The sequence below is a fragment of the Malus domestica genome, chromosome 08, assembly GCF_042453785.1.
Source record: "Malus domestica chromosome 08, GDT2T_hap1".
Lineage (NCBI taxonomy): Eukaryota > Viridiplantae > Streptophyta > Magnoliopsida > Rosales > Rosaceae > Malus > Malus domestica.
In genome coordinates, this window is record NC_091668.1 from 28,995,673 (window position 1) to 29,013,829 (window position 18,157).

Consider the following 18,157-nt stretch of genomic DNA (forward strand, 5'->3'; position numbering starts at 1 on the left):
TTGCCGGCGAAACGGGACCAACGCCGGAAACAGAGGAGTTGGGGAAGGGAGTTGCCGGTGAGGGAAGGAGTTGACGGTGTGTGGATTTTGATTGTATATTATTTTTCCATATCTGTTCAAGACAAACACTTCATTCTCTTTATTTTCCAAAAAACACTTATTTTTCCAAATTTATTCATGATTTTCATCTAAACTACATATTTTTGTCAACCAAAAACTAATAAAATTACTACAAAATAAATAATTTCTCTCATAAAAAAAAAACTAAAAAACAAATATTTAAAAAAACTAAAAATATATATTTTTCAACACACTCTGATTTTGCAAGTTTTCATTAAACAAAGCATAAATATACTTTCTTGTCCTCCGGAAAAAGAAATGAAAACCGGAGGAGGAAGAAATTGGGGGTATAATAGTAAATTGATTTCACGAGACAAATTGTTCCATCTTTCGCTTTTAAACAAGCAAGCCACGTGCCGATTACATACGCAGCGTGTGCTAGCAACTGACCTAGAGGAGGTTTTTATGACGCTTTTACATGATCCTAATGAAAATGGAAGGAATTGAATTGAAGCGAAACTATAATTACATTTTTGTTGAAACTGTTTACTTAAATATTCTGGAATCAAAGTGACACTAATTCTATAAATTGTTTATTAATTTAGTAAAATCAGAATATAAACCAATATGATTACTAAAATGCCATTGTTCCAAATCAAATATTTTATATACTTTTTTTAATAAAATTTGATATAATATATAATAGTAAGAAAAAAAATTGCTTTTTTATTTCATACACACTAAAACGCTTTTGTTTTTGTTATTTTATTTATTATAAATTTAAGTATTTACTTTAATATTTAAATTTCCTCTTTCAAGTTAGATTATTCTCTTCAGCATATGCATGAAGTTGTGTATCATATGAATGAGTATAGAGTTGTGCATAATGTGAATGAGCATGAAAATAAAAAAAAAGTAAGGAGTTGTGTATAATTAAACTAGTGTTAATAGGTTTATAAAGGATAGTCTTGGAAATAAAAAAAGTAAGTGAGGGCATAAAGGGAACAAATTTGTCATTCCAATTGCCCAAGCAATCAGTAATCCAAATATTATGTTAATCTAAAAGATCCAAATCCTCCAAATTTTGGAATTGAATACCAAAATTTTGTGTGGGTCCCACCTTTTCTTTTACTTCCCCGGTTTAGTAAACAAAGTTATACCCCGTAATGAAAATGGAAGGAATTGAATTGAAGCGAAACTATAATTAAATTTTTGTTGAAACTGTTTACTTAAATATTCTGGAATCAGAGTGACACTAATTCTATAAATTGTTTATTAATTTAGTAAAATCAGAATATAAACCAATATGATTACTAAAATGTCATTGTTCCAAATCAAATATTTTATATACTTTTTTTAATAAAATTTGATATAATATATAATAGTAAGAAAAAAAATTGCTTTTTTATTTCATACACACTAAAACGCTTTTGTTTTTGTTATTTTATTTATTATAAATTTAAGTATTTACTTTAATATTTAAATTTCCTCTTTCAAGTTAGATTATTCTCTTCAGCATATGCATGAAGTTGTGCATCATATGAATGAGTATAGAGTTGTGCATAATGTGAATGAGCATGAAAATAAAAAAAAAAGTAAGGAGTTGTGTATAATTAAACTAGTGTTAATAGGTTTATAAAGGATAGTCTTGGAAATAAAAAAAGTAAGTGAGGGCATAAAGGGAACAAATTTGTCATTCCAATTGCCCAAGCAATCAGTAATCCAAATATTATGTTAATCTAAAAGATCCAAATCCTCCAAATTTTGGAATTGAATACCAAAATTTTGTGTGGGTCCCACCTTTTCTTTTACTTCCCCGGTTTAGTAAACAAAGTTATACCCCGTAATGAAAATGGAAGGAATTGAATTGAAGCGAAACTATAATTAAATTTTTGTTGAAACTGTTTACTTAAATATTCTGGAATCAGAGTGACACTAATTCTATAAATTGTTTATTAATTTAGTAAAATCAGAATATAAACCAATATGATTACTAAAATGCCATTGTTCCAAATCAAATATTTTATATATTTTTTTTAATAAAATTTGATATAATATATAATAGTAAGAAAAAAAATTGCTTTTTTATTTCATACACACTAAAACGCTTTTGTTTTTGTTATTTTATTTATTATAAATTTAAGTATTTACTTTAATATTTAAATTTCCTCTTTCAAGTTAGATTATTCTCTTCAGCATATGCATGAAGTTGTGCATCATATGAATGAGTATAGAGTTGTGCATAATGTGAATGAGTATGGAAATAAAAAAAGTAAGGAGTTGTGTATAATTAAACTAGTGTTAATAGGTTTATAAAGGATAGTCTTGGAAATAAAAAAAGTAAGATATTATTTCAAGTGCCATTTCACTTGTATAATAATATATAGATATTTGCTCACGTTTCAAACACACTAAAAATATCTCTCATCCCAAAGGTGGTTGCTAGCATTGTTTTTTTTTAATCATTCTCTCACCATATCATATACTCTTTTTTTCATCGTCAATGCAGATATTTTTTCTTAATCATTCTTTCAACCTTTCATAATCACGATCGTGCGACTTATCAACAGTAAAAATTAAACACGAACGTATCGTGTGGATACGAACTTGCAGTGATTAAATGTAATCTTTTATAAACAAAACATTAGCAAAAAAATAAACAAATAATAAAAAGTACAAAAAAGTGCAGTACGTCCTGCAACATTAATCCCCATCATCAAGTGAGTAATCATATTCATAGGAAAATTTTATTTGAATCCATTAATTTCTTTCTACACCTAACTTATTATCTTCATCCATATTGTATTTTTATTAAACAATTAATCTCTCTTTAAACCCAAATTTATTACCAAAACTACCTTCTCAAACCCAATTCAAAATGTTAATTTATCTTTACACCTATTACTTTTATAAAATAACATCTGTAATTGATTTTTTAAAAAAAAAAAAAAAAAAAAAAGAGGCATCCTTGGCCCTCTTCCCATTAGCATTTCCATGGCTATTTTATTTCTTTCTGTTTATGCTACCAAACCCAAACATTTACCTTTTTTTATTTATACTGATGTGCATAAGCAACAAATCAAACAATTCATTCCCTAATATTTATCAACAAGCAAGGAAGTTTATAATCTAAGAATATTAGTAAGAAGTTTTTTCTTAGAATTTAACAATTGCAGAAAGTTTAATAAACTATTCAAGATTGATGAAAAAAAAATCAAAATACTCATCTTTTAAACTTTTAAAAAATTGAAATCAAATGAACAAAATATTCATAAATTGAGTCATACCTTAGTTTGAGGATTCAAAACTTCAAAATCACCATCCATCAATAAAAAAAAGTTTGTTTTTTCTACCTATTAGGATTTTAGTTAGACTTAACGTAGGATAAACAATGGTATGGTTTAATGGGTTTATTGATAAATTTGAGTTTTATTATTAATTTCATTTTGTACTTAATAATAATTATGTAATAGGGTGAAATAGACAATTAACAATTTAAATTTAAGTTGGGTGTAGAAAGAGATTACATAAGTTCAAATAAAATTTCACTATTCATATCATGTTTTTGTACTATATTTTCATATCATTTTAGGTAGTATTTGATGTGAACAGTCACATCATTTGAATTAATTATATTTTTAAATTTAGTTCATTATTTAATAAATTAATGATTAAAATAAACTAGTTAATTAAATGATGATTATGGTATACGAGAGTATTTCTTTTTCTTTTTTTTTTGAATTTTGCTAATTTTTCAAATAAAATGGTTATCCACGTCATATACCATCTAGGATAATATAGAAATACGGTATAAATATTATTACAGGCTCTTTTTATCTTTCGCTCAAGCAAAGTCACCGAAAGCGGCTCTCTCTCTCTCCTCCCCCTCTCTCCTCTCTCTTCAATATCAAGCAACGGACACTGAAGAAGAAAGAAGAAACAGAGGCCACTTCCACACTCACTCAGAGGACAGAGAGAGAGTGTGTGTGAGTGAATAAGCAAGCAACCCAAAAATAAAATGACATCAAGAGACAACCCAACCCCAAACGGAAACGCAACCGCAAACGGAGACCACAGACCCCGCGTCCCACCGCCGCCGTCGTCCTCCTCCTCAAACCCCCACAGCAGCAGCAACCACCACCGCTACTACCCGACGAGGTCGTCATACTCCTCCTCCTCTTCCGCTTCCTTCAAGGGCTGCTGCTGCTGCCTTTTCTTACTCTTCTCCTTCCTAGCCCTCCTCGTCCTCGCCGTCGTCCTCGTCATCATCCTCGCCGTCAAGCCGAAGAAGCCGCAGTTTGATCTCCAGCAAGTCGGTGTCCAGTACATGGGCATCAACTCGCCCAATCCCACCGCAACCGCCGACCCCAACCAAAACCCTACCTCCGCCTCACTCTCCCTCAACATTCGCATGCTCTTCTCCGCTGCTAACCCCAACAAGGTCGGGATCAAGTACGGCGAGTCCAGGTTCACTGTCATGTACCGCGGGATCCCATTGGGCAAGGCCTCCATCCCTGGCTTCTACCAGGACGCCCACACTGTCCGCCAAGTCGTCGCCACCATCGCCGTCGATCGGGTCAATTTGCTCCAAGCCGACGCCGCCGATTTAGTCCGAGACGCTTCCCTCAACGACCGAGTCGAGCTCAGGGTCCTGGGTGACGTTGGCGCCAAGATCCGCGTCTTGAACTTCGATTCCCCTGGCGTTCAGGTCAGTAATCTCTCACCCAATTTAAAATTTTCTCACTACTCAAATGCAATTTTGCTGCCTAGATTAAAACCCACTTCCCAATTTTCCCATAAATTCTGTTTGGCTACTAAGAAAATCACAGAAACCCACTATAAGTTGATGATATTATGCTTGCAGACCCATATAGGTTTTGTATTCGGAAACGGATTTTCTTTTCGTTTTTTGCATTCATGCCCTTCCATTTCTCTGCATTTTCAACTTTTGCCTGTGTTCTTGGATTGGGTCCAAAATTCCATATCACATTTTACTCTGTTTGCAATTTTTGAATGAATTTGTTTCCAGAATTTTTATCCTCCGTGTTAGATTGGTAAGTTGGTAAAGTAATTCTGTGATGATTTGTTAGAAAAAGGATATATGAAAAGGTAAGGTTAGAGAGAAATGGCAATAAAGCTTGACTTTCGATATTAGCGGTAGAGGTAATTGCGTTCCTTTCACGCCGCACCAATTATAGAAGAGCTACATGCCAACAAGCCCTTCTACTTTTGATTAGCCATAATTTAAACGTATACGGGAGTTAAGTTCGTTGGTCATGTCGACATGCCTCCGGATCCAAAGGAATTGAGTCCATTAATCAATTCATCCGGACTATTAAAATTTGATCTAACGGTTATAAGCAGTGAACTCTCTAAAAGTTATAATAATTGTAGTTGTTGGATCAAATTTCAATGATCTGAATTCATTAATTAGTGGGCTCAGTTTCCTTGGATCTGGAGGGGATTCTGGTTCCACTTTCTTGTACTCAAGTTCAAATTTTATTTAACCATATATTCATATATTGTGGTGGGTGTAAAAATGCAAGTTAGGATCGTTGGCATGTCAATGTGTCTGTTTTTGTACACTCAAGTTCATTTTAGTTCTCTAATGAATTATCATTGCCCATTAGTTACCATTAGTATCAATGTGGGCGTTTTGCCTCACCACCCTCAAGTGGTGGTATTGCTCAACATGTTATTTATCATCGTTAGATGAGTTTTAATTTTGAAATTTGTGTTTATCCATTACACAGTTCTCGAAATTTAAACTCAACGAATGATTTAATTAGGACAATCACCACGACCATCACTTGAGGGGTGGTGAGCAAAAATATTAATGTGAATATTGTCAATGCGTCCATGTGGTTGCAACTTAGAATTAGGCGTGCCATTTGGTTTTTGGATTGAGTGAGCATGTTCCTGGATATTTGGGCCTGTGTCCATTTTTATATTTGTGCCATTTGTTCAAATTACTTCTTGTCAAACAGAAAAAAATTTTAAAATAAAAAATAAAAATAACTCTCAATTGAGGTCCCACCGGGAGTCGAACCCAGGTCGCTGGATTCAAAGTCCAGAGTGCTAACCACTACACCATGGAACCATTTTGTTCGCTGGCGTTTGAGTCTTTTGGCTTAAAACCTTTACTGTCTCAAAAACATTTGTTACCCTTTATTTTTCACTACATTTATGTATTTTGGGTAATTCTTCGTATCATATTTGGGTACTTCAGTTACGTGTATGAGAACGAGCGTACGAAAATCACTTTTTTGCTTATAGGAACAAAAACTTAGAACAGAAGAAAGAAAGCAAGCAAAAATAGTTAAGGTAGGGACTAAACTAATTTGCCCTTTCCCGGGGTAGTAAAAAGCTTTCCGGGCCCGCCATGTGAGTAGGGCTTTGGGTGGGCCTTGTGGGTGGGCCCATATGTTTGTGCTGCATTAGGACAACTTGGAGAGGTGATGTAGAACATAAATCTAGAATTATCTATATATTAAAAATTGAAAAACTTTTGTGGGGAATTTCGGTGGTGGGGTCTGCTAATTATTGTTTTTTTCGTTATGATTTTTGTAAACCACCACGGGTGGCCTAGTTAGAGGCAAATTTCATGCCGGTATTTCACACTGCTCATTCTGGGTTCGATTTTTAGTTCTGATGAATCAAATGATAGTGGTTAAGAAAATGCTGAAATGCCTCAATGAGTTTTTTTGTCTTGGAAGGATGAATTGTCGTCGCCTGGCCACCAGCTAATCCTCTTTTTAGTAAAAAAAATGAAGTTATGATTTTTATGGGTGTTAAAAAATAGGTGCCAGGTTGGATACCTTCCTCATGGATTCTTCCCTTCCCTATTTTTCGGTCGTGGTCTTAGGTATACAAAGAAAGAATTAAATGCCTTTACATATCACTAGTAACACTACGACAATGTGCGTCTCTCTGGCTGTGTCGTGCCATTAAGCACCAAAACTTAGGCACGAAGAAATCTTAACATGCCCTCGTGCTCCAACCCAACCTGAGAGTTCACACGACCTTTGTTTTATTTATTTTATATTTAGTCTAAAGTCCCACGTCACGTGATGTCGTAGACTAAGGTTGGTTACTGGTCACGCTATTTGTATGGTGAAATTAACGCATTTAAGTGTTGATTGATTCCGATGAACTCAATGCAATCAACGATTGAATCGAGGGACTCAGGACTCGGGACTTACTTGTTATGCTTTTCTTCTTATGTATGTTTTTGTTGTCCTTTTTTGTTCACTATTATTTTGGTTGGAGGTAAGGCTGAATGTGTGTGTTGATGATGGGGAAATGCAGGTGTCCGTGGATTGTGCAATTGTCATAAGTCCAAGGAAGCAGTCTCTCACATACAAGCAGTGTGGATTTGATGGATTGAGTGTGTAAACACTCCTCCCTCCGCTCACTTAACTTTCGAGTTGGTAACTTTCGAGTCGCTTATTTTTGTTTCCCTTGTGATTTTCACTCTTCAAATTGGGAGAGAAATGAAAAAAAGAAGGTAAAAAGTAAAGAGGAGGGGTAAAAACAAAGAAAGCCCCCGCTCCCCCAAGTGAAAGGGGAAGTAGTAGAGAGTTTAATAGCAAAAGAGGAAGGAAAAGGGTTCTCTATCAAAGATTTTGCCCAATTTTTAGGCATTGGTTTTTCATGACTTGGAGTTTTTGGAGGGTAATTAAATTAAAGCTACTAACAACAACCGCGCGTAAAGTGTAAAAACTAGCGCATTTGTAATGCATTTTCTGCCCGGTAGTGCTATTCATACACTTTTTTAACCTCACCTTTTTAATTTTTGTCCATTGCTTTTTTTTTTGGTTTATTCGATTCGACGACAAGAAGTTGAGCAGGGTGTGTGAGAGGTACAAATGAGTGTGTGGATACCACCCTTTACGTCCTATTGGCTAATTTTCTCGCGCATTATGTCTACTTTGTGTTTTTAGTTTTTGGGTTCGCATTCAAGAAGTCTCTAATCACCATATGGTAGCCGTATTACACTCCTCATCAAACTTCGCACAAACATGTAAAAAAGTTCACCGAACTATAAGCTGAAATGATGGCTACTGTGGATGCACAAAATTTCTTCCAAAGAGAGTGACCAAATAAACGTGCAAAAAAGATGACACCATAAGATACGCTGCTCGAAAACCCTACGTGAATATTGGGAACAAAAATTGCATCTTACAAAAAAATACGTTGCCTGAAAAGTATCATCGAGGAATTAAAAACTTAAAACAAGTGGGCTTCAATAAAAAGAAACTATATAGGACCAAACTTCGTGATAGAAAAAAGAGCGTCACATATGATTCATAGCATTACACTCACAATGGTTATTTAGTGTTAGCACCATTCTCCAACGACAATACAAAATAAAATAAATTAAAATATAGAAAGTATAAATAAATTAAGACATCAAAATAATAAGTTAAAACGATAAAACAAAATGAGTCAAACCAATCTATATACAAACTGGAGGTCTCGGATTTGAAACCTGCTGCTGGTGTGAAAGCCAGACTTATGGTCAGGGGGAGGTTGAAATGCCTCTGTGAGCCTTCCGGCCCCCGAAAGAGGTGGATAACCATAACTTGCCATCAGTTATCCTCCATTTGAGAAAAAAAGCAGAAGAAAATCTAATACAAAATAAAGTTAATTGATCAAATTACACCAGAATCTGATGGAGTGGAAACTGCTTTCGAAAATACAAACTTTTATTGGGTTACAACCCAGCCCAATTCAACCCAAACCAGCCCAAGGCCGAGGGTGGCTTTTCCATTTTTGTTATTTTTTTATTTTTTTTTTGGGCGGAACGCGGGTGGGTTTTCCTCTTCCCCCTCGGGCTCTCTGGGTTTAGCATACAGAGAGGTCCTTCTCCTTCGGAATCGTATAGCAGAGAAAGCAGCCATGGATTTCTCTCCCCTTTCAGACGCCTTGGCCTCCAAATCCTATGGAAAGCTCGCCGATATCTGCGACCAACTCATGCTTCAGGTTACATTTCGCTTTCAATCCATTCAAATTTCAAAACTTTCGTTTGTTTTCTCACTCTCTCTCTCTCTCTCTCTCTGATCGCGCAGCTCGCAGCGGAGGGCGTTTCTTTTCAGGACGACTGGCCCTACGCCATTCATCTTCTCGCTCTCATATACGCTGGTGATATGTATGTTTTTAATTTTCATAATTTTCGTTTAATTTTTTTTCTGCCTTTTGAATCTGTTCATGTTGATGAGTTTAAGTAGAACAAATAACATAATTCGTTGGAAGCTAATAAATCGTACTTGAAGTTATGTTTTTTTTTTAATTTTTTTAATTTATGAATTTGTTCTATTTTAGCTCAATCTGTTGTATCTTTGTATTCTGATGATGGTTTCATGGTAGCAATGCTTTTTGTATTCTGGGTTTTGATTACTTGTTGTTTTACGATTCTGCGTTTTACTATTAATGTTGTTTGGTCATTTGGGGTGAATCCTGACTTAAATCTGAGTTTGTTGTCTTTGTTGTTGGTTTTCTGTTATTTGGAATTTAATCTGTGGGGTGATGATGATGCAGCAATAGTGTGCGGTTTCTTTGGAAATCGATGCCTGTCACAGTCAAAGAGAGCAATCCAGAAGTCATTGCTGCTTGGAAAATTGGTCAGAAGTTGTGGGTGCGGGACTACGGGGGTGTGTATGAAGCTATTCGTGGATATGAATGGAGTCAGGATGCTGAAGGTCTTGTTGCAGCCTTCTCAGGCAAGTTTTACTAGATCAAAAATTGTATTCTTTATGTTTTGCGCGCGTGTGATACTTCAATTTGAAGATTTACGACAAATATATCCGTTCAAAAGATGAGTGATATTGTTCAATAGTCGAAGAATGCTGAACAATTTGTCGAAGTTTGTTGTGATCACATCCTTCATAAACTTAAATTGCTGTGCTGGTAAGGTGTCATTTGTAATTGGCGTTAATTATGGTTGATTCTGATGAGAGTAGAGTACTTTTGAACGGTCAACACTCGAATGATTCCTTTCATTATTTTCTGGTGTTTAACGGAGCTTATAGAGTACTAATTCTTATGTTTAGTAAGGTCATCATTAATCGTCTTCTTAACTTCATGCAGATCTTTACACAAAGAAAATGTTTCAGCTCCTGCAGTCTGCTTATTCTACAATAAGCATCCAAGACACAGCTCTCTTCTTGGGAATGAGTGAGGATGATGTCACAACTTGTAAGCTTCTGTTTTCACAAATTCATCTGTTACCAAATTCCGCAGGGTTAATTTTCCCTTTTGAAAAAATGAAATTAAAATCTTAATGCTTTCCTATCAGAAAAGATATAGATTTATCATTGCTTTTCAGTGATCTTTGGGAAAGTAACCATTTAACAGCTTTGGAGGTATGGGCCTTTTTGAAGTCTGTTAATCCTGAATAAGTAGGTTTTCTGGAAGAAAAAAAGGCTCTGCTGCTTTAAAGAGTGTGGGAGGATTATTTGTTGAGATTTACAAACGTAAAAGGATATAAAGAATCAAAAACCAGTTGAATGTCGACTAATGATACACTTACCAATTTTCATACCACAGCTGTTCCACCTCTCTAATACAAGTAGGGCCCACCAACACATGTGGGTCCCATCTTTATAAGAGCAGTGGTACGAATGTGGTAAGAGTAGCATTTTTTGGTCGAATCACTGAACAAAAGGTGTATACGAATGGGTAAATTAAGTTGGAAGAAAAAAAGGTGTCCTGCCTATGAGAATTTTGTTGCAAGTTTGTAGAAGAAATTTAGGAGGAACCCTTATTTACTACATTTTTCCGTTGATTTTCTTATTTTCACTTTGAAAACAGTTGTTTTTGCTTGAAAAAGTTTCCAAGTCTTTGATGACGACTCCTTGTATCGTAAATAGTAATATATGCTAGGACTTGTTTTTTAATTGCATACTTATAGGCCCGTCATCATTTGTTTCAAACTCCTGGGATATGGTTGTCGTTCGCAGATGTACTACAGCAAGGTTGGGTTGTGGACCCTGCTTCACAAATGGTTACTGTGAAGAAGCACCCTATCGTCACGGAGCAGAAACTGGATGCGAGTAAATTGCAGAGCTTGACAGAATATGTATTCCATCTCGAGCATTGAAGTAGTTTACCAAGTTCCTGAAGCTGTGAGTTGTCCTTTTGGTCAGCTGCTAACTTAGATCATGATTTAGTGGAGTAAATAATTTCAGGATTTCAGGTTTTATACATGTGGACGGCACTTTTACGCACGTTATTTTTCTATCGGTTATATTTTTCACTAGGCTGTGTGTCATTTGGATTTAACCTTAGTTGGTCCCCAAAGTTGTGCACAAACAAGTTCACAACATCATGTCATGTCATTTTTTGTCAATCCCTAGTTTTGCTGCGTTTTATTCTCATCGTTATATTTGTTTAGTGCAATGGAGAGTGGGTTCATCAGTTAGCCAGGTATCCGGGGATTGTTATAGCTTACGCCGCTGGTGGTGGGGGTGGTGGTGGTGGTTCTGCTGCTGCTGCTAGCTTACGAGAAGCTGTGTTCATTTCCAACTCGGAGAAACTAATCGGAATCATCGCATTCCCAGTTGGACTGCTCTTTCTGCTCTTGCAGTTGCTTCTGCTCGTTTTTGATTTCGCCATTTCTTTCGGATGCCGCTTCCGCACTTGAAATTTGAATTCTATTGGCTGATACGGTGCCGTTTGCTGCTAGCGACTGTATGCTTATTAAAACATTGAAAAGTAAAACTTAGGATTAAGTAACTAAAACTTTTCAACCTTTTAGTGTCATTTCAAATTGGTTTCAACATTTTTAAACATTCTAAATAAGTACTTAACTTATTGAAAATGTTACATCTGTTAATCCCTAGTTGAATTTTTCGGTAAATGTATTGCTAACAATGAGTCCTACCTTTTAGCTTACTTGGACACTAAAATACTAATTAAATTAACTTAAAAAAAATGAAGATGAATAATGAAAATAAATAAATAAATTCACAAATAAAATGGAAAACAAAAATGAAGATCGGAAAATATCAAACCCTGCCACCTTCAAGCTTAACCTACGACCATCAAAACCTCGTCCCAACCTTTATATTCAAAACCTGCCAACTGTTTTAGCTTCTAGTTCTTCTTTGTGACTGGTGAAGATGGTGTCCATATCATTTTTGCAGTCTTTATGATTGTTTGTTAGTGAAAGTCATGTTTCTATAACCTTCTATTGATTTTAGAGATGAAGTATGCCCTAGTTATTTAACAGAAATTTATCTGGCTTAATGAATGTGATATTTTTAATAACTTAGGTACTTATTGGAATGTTTAAAAAGATTTAAGACTAATTTGGAATGACACTAAGCTTTGAAGAATTTTTTGTACTTAATCCTAAAATTTACAAAGAGAAAATATAAAAATGGTCACGAAGGATTTTTAGTGACGCCTTCAAATGATTTTTTGTCTAAAAAAAAATTACAACTTTATTTACTATTTCTGAATAACTATTCTGTCACTAAATTTGTTTTATTTAGAGAAAATTAGGTCAATTGATTTTTGGGAACTTTAACGAAAAGCTCTCGGTACGGTTCATTTTAACGAAAAACCATATTTTTACACTAAAAAGTCAATCATGATATTATTCACTTTACCATTTACCCTTTATTTTATCCTTATCGTTGAAACTCACAATTCTAAATAGTTTGTTTGATTTTTTATACTCACATCTCAACGGACCGCTGATTTGAAAGTTATAAGGAGCGGCGTAGATGCTAAAACCCTTAAACCCGCGTATTATCCAAACTGCTACCCGAAAAGCTTCAGAAGAAGAAGAAGGGTCGGGAAGGAAGGAGGCAGTGACCTCGCCCTCTTTTGTGTTCCTCCTCCTCCATCACAATTTACAATTACAGTTTACAGCTCGACGCAGCAAGGTATGATATCCTCCTATCAGCTTTCTGTGTTCATGGAGATTAATATCATAACTTTGCTCTCTGATTATTCTTTCTTTTTGGATTGTAATCTGAAAATCTTCAATTTTTTTCAATAAATTTGTTTGCTTTCTGGTGAATTCATGTGTTTCCAATTTTTTGGTTGGATTTTTAGAACCCATAAAAGCCACCTTTTCCCCTAAATTTTTACGACCCTTTGCGATTTTCGTCACAATCCAGAGTTTATTTGGTGTTTAATTGGTTTTGTTGCATTGTTTCTGATTAATATGTAATTGGGCTATACTATCCGGTTCTGTAATTAGTTTTCGTATTTTTCGACAAATTCATACGGTGATTAGAACAGGGCATAGCTCAATTCGAGATTCTAGTTTCTTATGAAAACACAAATCCAAACTTCACAATGATATTCCAATATAAGACATCAAAATTTGAAAGTTTGTAGTACAGATTGACCTCCATTAGTGGAACAATATCTTCATCACCAACATGTGCTTTGACAAAGTTCAGGCACTCCTGTTATTTGATAGCAGTCACATAGGAAAACCAGTTGTATCACATTAACTATTTCAATGCATAAGTTGACTTCAAATACAACAATTAAGTTACCTGCAACCTAGGTGACAGATCACAAACATAATTAACTCCAACCATGCTTGAGAAATTACGACTCTGACGATCAAAACAGAAAAGGTGTACACTTATTAGCCAAAAGAACAAACATTTAATAGCGATGAAAGGGACGTTCGATAGTCAGTGATCTTACCTCATTTGAGGGCACCGAAACTTCAATAGCTGATTCAAGGTCAGCACCTGAATGAACAGCCTGTGGGCATGGTGATAATAGGAATAAGAAGTCGAAAACACATAAGCATTCTCCTATAGTTAATCTGTTAGAGGAATGAAATGTAACAGCAACTAAAAGTTAAAGAAAACTTCAGATGTAGTTAATTTGAAGAGCGCCAACATTATAAGGAGCTATCCATTGCATTCCATCATAAAACAAAATGCCATGAAAGTCAATACTCAAGGAGACTGTAATCAAACATTGGACAATAACAAAAGCCCATGTGGAGTCAACTTTTCGTCAGCAAAATAATTTATTAAAGCTACAGAATGGAGATTGCCAAGGTTTCGCATTGTAGTTCTTGTTCAATGTTAGATGCCTGCTTGACATGAACCTCAACCATACCAATATATCAACAAGCCCGAACTCCCCTTCACTTTTGCAGCGTTCTGTGAGTTCCGTTGCAATGTTGAATCTGTGTCAAATAAGTATAGTTTTAAAGGGATGAAAGAATGAAACTGGAGACAATTTCCTATCTTATAAGAGCAACTTCACATTATCATCATATTAAGCAATTCTTATGCCCATCTAGGTGACCATAAAAAGAAACTAATAACTGGCCCAATGATAATGAGCATCAAGGTTTCTCCATGCACCATGCATATTAATTATAACTTAAATTGATTACATATACCATATATTGGCATCACCTGTGCATCAACGATCTCTCGGCCTCCTTCTCCGAAGGTTATTTTTCCGAGGATGAGCACCGTTCAGATAACATCCTGCCAACCTAGCAACTATTTTAGGAACCCATCTCAATCTGTCCGCCTCCATTCTAATCCGTATTTTCTTCCAAACCGTGCTAACTGTCTCCTTGGAGCTTCTTTGAAACTAAAACGTAATGCACTAGTTCAGCAACAATGTGTGGCTGTTCTGAAAAACCAGCATTGCGGGGTCGTATCTCAGTACCACCAATCCGCATCTGTCTGCAGACAGTGTTCTTGAATTGTCTAATTTGGATTTATTTACAAGTACATTAATTCATAACCAGACCAAGTTAGTTGTCTGCACGAAACACTTGACAAGAGTGCCATCCTAGCCAATCCAATCCTAACCATCCTAAACACCAAGTCCAATCCCATCCGGCCCACCAAACGAGCCCTCCATCCCTCAACACACCATCCCAACCACCCCTAGCGCTGCAAGATTTTTTACATTTGTGTCCTCCTTATCTTAGAGTTACTGAATTGGGTTTGCTGCCTATCGGCAGAAAACCTTACATCGTTGGAGCAGTCCAACAAACAGTTGGGCTGCACTTTTGAAAACACTAAGTAAGAATTACATTTGCATACCAATTGCATGTTGCTTGGTTAGTTTTTTTCTTTGTTTTCTTTTTTAAAAAAGAATTGTCTGCACAAATCCTGTGAATTCGAAATTTGAATTAGTACTCGCATACCACTATGAAAACCTAGCTATTTGTGAATCTTCTTCTTTTAGTCCATGAAAAATCAAACTAAAATTTGTTAATTACATACTTGGTTCTGGAATAGAAATTGTGTAGAGCACCCCAGATGTTCTACCTCAGCCGAATTGAGCACACGCTCCGTCTTCCACCTCATCTGCTCAGCCTTCGTCTAGAAGATGCGGTTAAGGGAGAGCTCGAGAAGATTTTCCTAGATAAGGTTTATGACCTTCTCTATATTGTTTCTTAATTTGTATTTTGAATAGAGCCCTTGTTTCTTACTCAAAGTGTTGAGCCTTCTTTAACTGCGCTAATCTTCGAATGTAGGTTATTGCCAAATTGGGGCTCTGCATTTCTGTCCACAGTATTCAATCCATTAAAGATGGATTTATCCTACCTAATGATGGTCATCCAACTTTTAGGGTATATATTCTAACCTTGTTTTGTCTTCTTGAATACAAATCTGTTATATTCGCGTTTAGGTTGATTTAGTCCTTATAATTGAAGCCAAATTGCTTTACTCCTTCGGTTTTATTTTTCTTGTTCGTGTTACGTTCGTTATTCATTTTGAAATACCTCAATTTATTTCATTTTCAATTGCTCAGTATGTGACGGCCAGTTATCTGCGCTAACAGTGCTATTCTTCTTCTTCCTCTTCTTCATTTCTAATTTGTTGTTTTCCTTACCTTTTTTCTTTTTCAACCCTTAGCATGTTGTGTTTTCAGACTCCCAATCCATACAACAAGTTGACAATCATGTCATATTAATTTGCAGGTGGAGTTCACACTAATTATGTTTCGTCCATTTGTGGGAGAGATAATTTCTGCAAAACTTAAAGAATCTACTGCAAATGGTTTACGCTGTATGTATTCTAATGATATGAACTGACTGTAGTCTGTTCTTGAGTTCCAATTAATGTTTTCCTTCTTAGGTTGTCTTTGTGCAAGTAATTCTTACTACAAATGCACCATAGCGTAGCAATACATTGACAACTCCTATTTCTTGTCCGTAGTCTAATTTTCAATCTTTAATTGGCAGTGTCGCTTGGATTTTTTGATGATATTTATGTACCAGTACATCTTTTGCCATCTCCATCCTGCTCCGAGCCTGACCCAGAAAAGAGGTGATCGTCCTTTCCATGTCTGCATTGATGGATTCTTGTTTATTGGTTCATTGTTTGAAATACCGTTGCATATGTGGTTTTGATATTACTGAGGAATACAGGAACAACGTCATTTGGATATGGAAATGTCCTGATGCAGATGATCTTGCTGTTGAGTGGACGGATGAGGTACATATTGTTAGGAATTGATTTATCTATAGCTATACAAGTTTCTGGAGCCTACATGCATGCTAACTTTTAGTTTCGAATAGCAGATAAGATTCCAAGTTCAAAGTGTGACCTATCCACCAATTCCAATTGAGCAGCCGGAAGATGCGAAACCATTTGCTCCTATGGTGATTACTGTAAGTTTATGCATTGAACCTTATCATGACTGGTTGTGCATCTAGCTGTAGCATCACTTGATCTGTGTTTAAAATTTTCCAAGGGCAATGAACTAGCTTTGTGGGACTTTTCATTTCGTTAATAAAATGTGATAATTACTACGTATGAGGGCTTGGTGCAATGGAAAGGTTGCCTTTGTGACCGAAAGGTCATGGGAAACAGCCTCTTTGCAAAACAAGGGTAAGGCTACGTACAATAGATGTTCATCCCCAGACCCTCGCAAAGCAGAGAGTCTTGTTGGCTTGGGGTCGGGCCATTTAATTACCAAGTATAGAGTAACTCTAGTTTCATTGTCTCGTCGCTCTAAATCTTTGTTCAAATTAAGTTGGGTGTTCTCTTTTGGCAAGCAGATTGCGGTGAATTCTATGAGCCGCCAAGTAAAGTTTCGTATTTTGCAGGGATCAATTGATTATGATGGTCTTGGCCCTCTTAGGTGGTGGGACAATGCGGAAGACAAGGATGAAGAACCTGAAGATCCTTAAGCTTACGGACCTTTAGCAAAGGGGAGCTCTAATAGTTGCCTGTTTTTTGTTATCGTGTTTGAAAGCGCCGAGACAATTTGGTTTGAGCCTGTAAATTTTCCGCTTTAGATTATATACAAACTAATATAGGTTGAATTAGCTTGATCGGAAGATGGACAATTTCATCGGTTTAGGGTGTAAAATACAATATCTGTAGGAATTCTAATCGGCTTAACTCGGGGGCTTTGTTGGTTTTGACCTCCTACCCCATTTGCAATACATGAAGTTTTTGGCTAAAAAAACCCACCTCTTGGTTAAAAAAACCGAGGACTCTCTACTGTGTCCAATTCACTAGTACAAATAAAGATTCTTACAAAGTACCACGCACAACTCAATTCCTATACCTAATTTACGGTCCTACGGAGTAGTTTTACCTTTGTGCAACCTTACTTTGCACGAGATGAGAATCCCTTCGATCTTCATGAGAAGGTAGCTCCTACCTTGAACTTTTCTCCATGTGGCACCGAAACCAAATCAATCAATGCAAATGATGTTATGATGAAAATATGAAAATCTGGATTCAACGATCAGTCAATTTCTCCAATCAAACAGTTGAAAGAAGAAACTGACGAGAATCAAAAACCGTGCCAATAGATAGATTTGAAACTAAAGAACTTGACCACGAATTTAATCTAAAACTGTGAAGATAATACAACCCTATTCTGCAATGATTGAGTGTTTAATGAATAAAGATGGTTTTGTGCCTAGGGTTCCTGATGATGAACACAAGACGTACTCCCCAAGGCTATAAAAGCACTCTCTAGAAAATATATAAATTTCCTAGCCAAAAAGCAAAATGAGAGTAGCTAGGTTTTAAGCAAAAATGGGATGTTTATTTTCAGCAACAAGGACAAGGGACACTTGTCATTACAAAGAATAATTTGTGCATATCAAAGGCTGAAAATTTAA

At 35.8% G+C, this 18,157-nt stretch overlaps 3 protein-coding genes and 1 non-coding gene across 4 annotated transcripts; 3 read left to right on the forward strand and 1 right to left on the reverse strand.

Moving 5' to 3' along the window:
- The first annotated feature begins 3,785 nt into the window (after positions 1-3,785).
- Positions 3,786-7,843, forward strand: LOC103428932 (NDR1/HIN1-like protein 6). Its single transcript, XM_008367068.3, has 2 exons — positions 3,786-4,768; positions 7,369-7,843. Exons 1-2 carry the CDS (start codon positions 4,079-4,081, stop codon positions 7,453-7,455), a joined length of 777 nt encoding a protein of 258 aa, XP_008365290.3. The 5' UTR covers positions 3,786-4,078; the 3' UTR covers positions 7,456-7,843.
- Positions 6,089-6,160, reverse strand: TRNAQ-UUG (transfer RNA glutamine (anticodon UUG)). Its single transcript has one exon. It is a non-coding gene; the product is annotated as a tRNA-Gln (tRNA).
- A 1,016-nt stretch (positions 7,844-8,859) lies between the features above and the next one.
- Positions 8,860-11,426, forward strand: LOC103441883 (COP9 signalosome complex subunit 8). Its single transcript, XM_008380601.4, has 5 exons — positions 8,860-9,045; positions 9,132-9,211; positions 9,601-9,782; positions 10,150-10,257; positions 11,022-11,426. The coding sequence occupies exons 1-5, from the start codon at positions 8,962-8,964 to the stop codon at positions 11,159-11,161; spliced, it is 594 nt and encodes a 197-aa protein (XP_008378823.3). The 5' UTR covers positions 8,860-8,961; the 3' UTR covers positions 11,162-11,426.
- A 519-nt stretch (positions 11,427-11,945) lies between these two features.
- Positions 11,946-17,359, forward strand: LOC103428934 (uncharacterized). Its single transcript, XM_008367070.4, has 8 exons — positions 11,946-12,953; positions 15,309-15,440; positions 15,548-15,643; positions 15,995-16,082; positions 16,259-16,343; positions 16,445-16,511; positions 16,598-16,687; positions 17,126-17,359. The coding sequence occupies exons 1-8, from the start codon at positions 12,792-12,794 to the stop codon at positions 17,207-17,209; spliced, it is 804 nt and encodes a 267-aa protein (XP_008365292.1). The 5' UTR covers positions 11,946-12,791; the 3' UTR covers positions 17,210-17,359.
- The last annotated feature ends 798 nt before the right edge of the window (positions 17,360-18,157 follow it).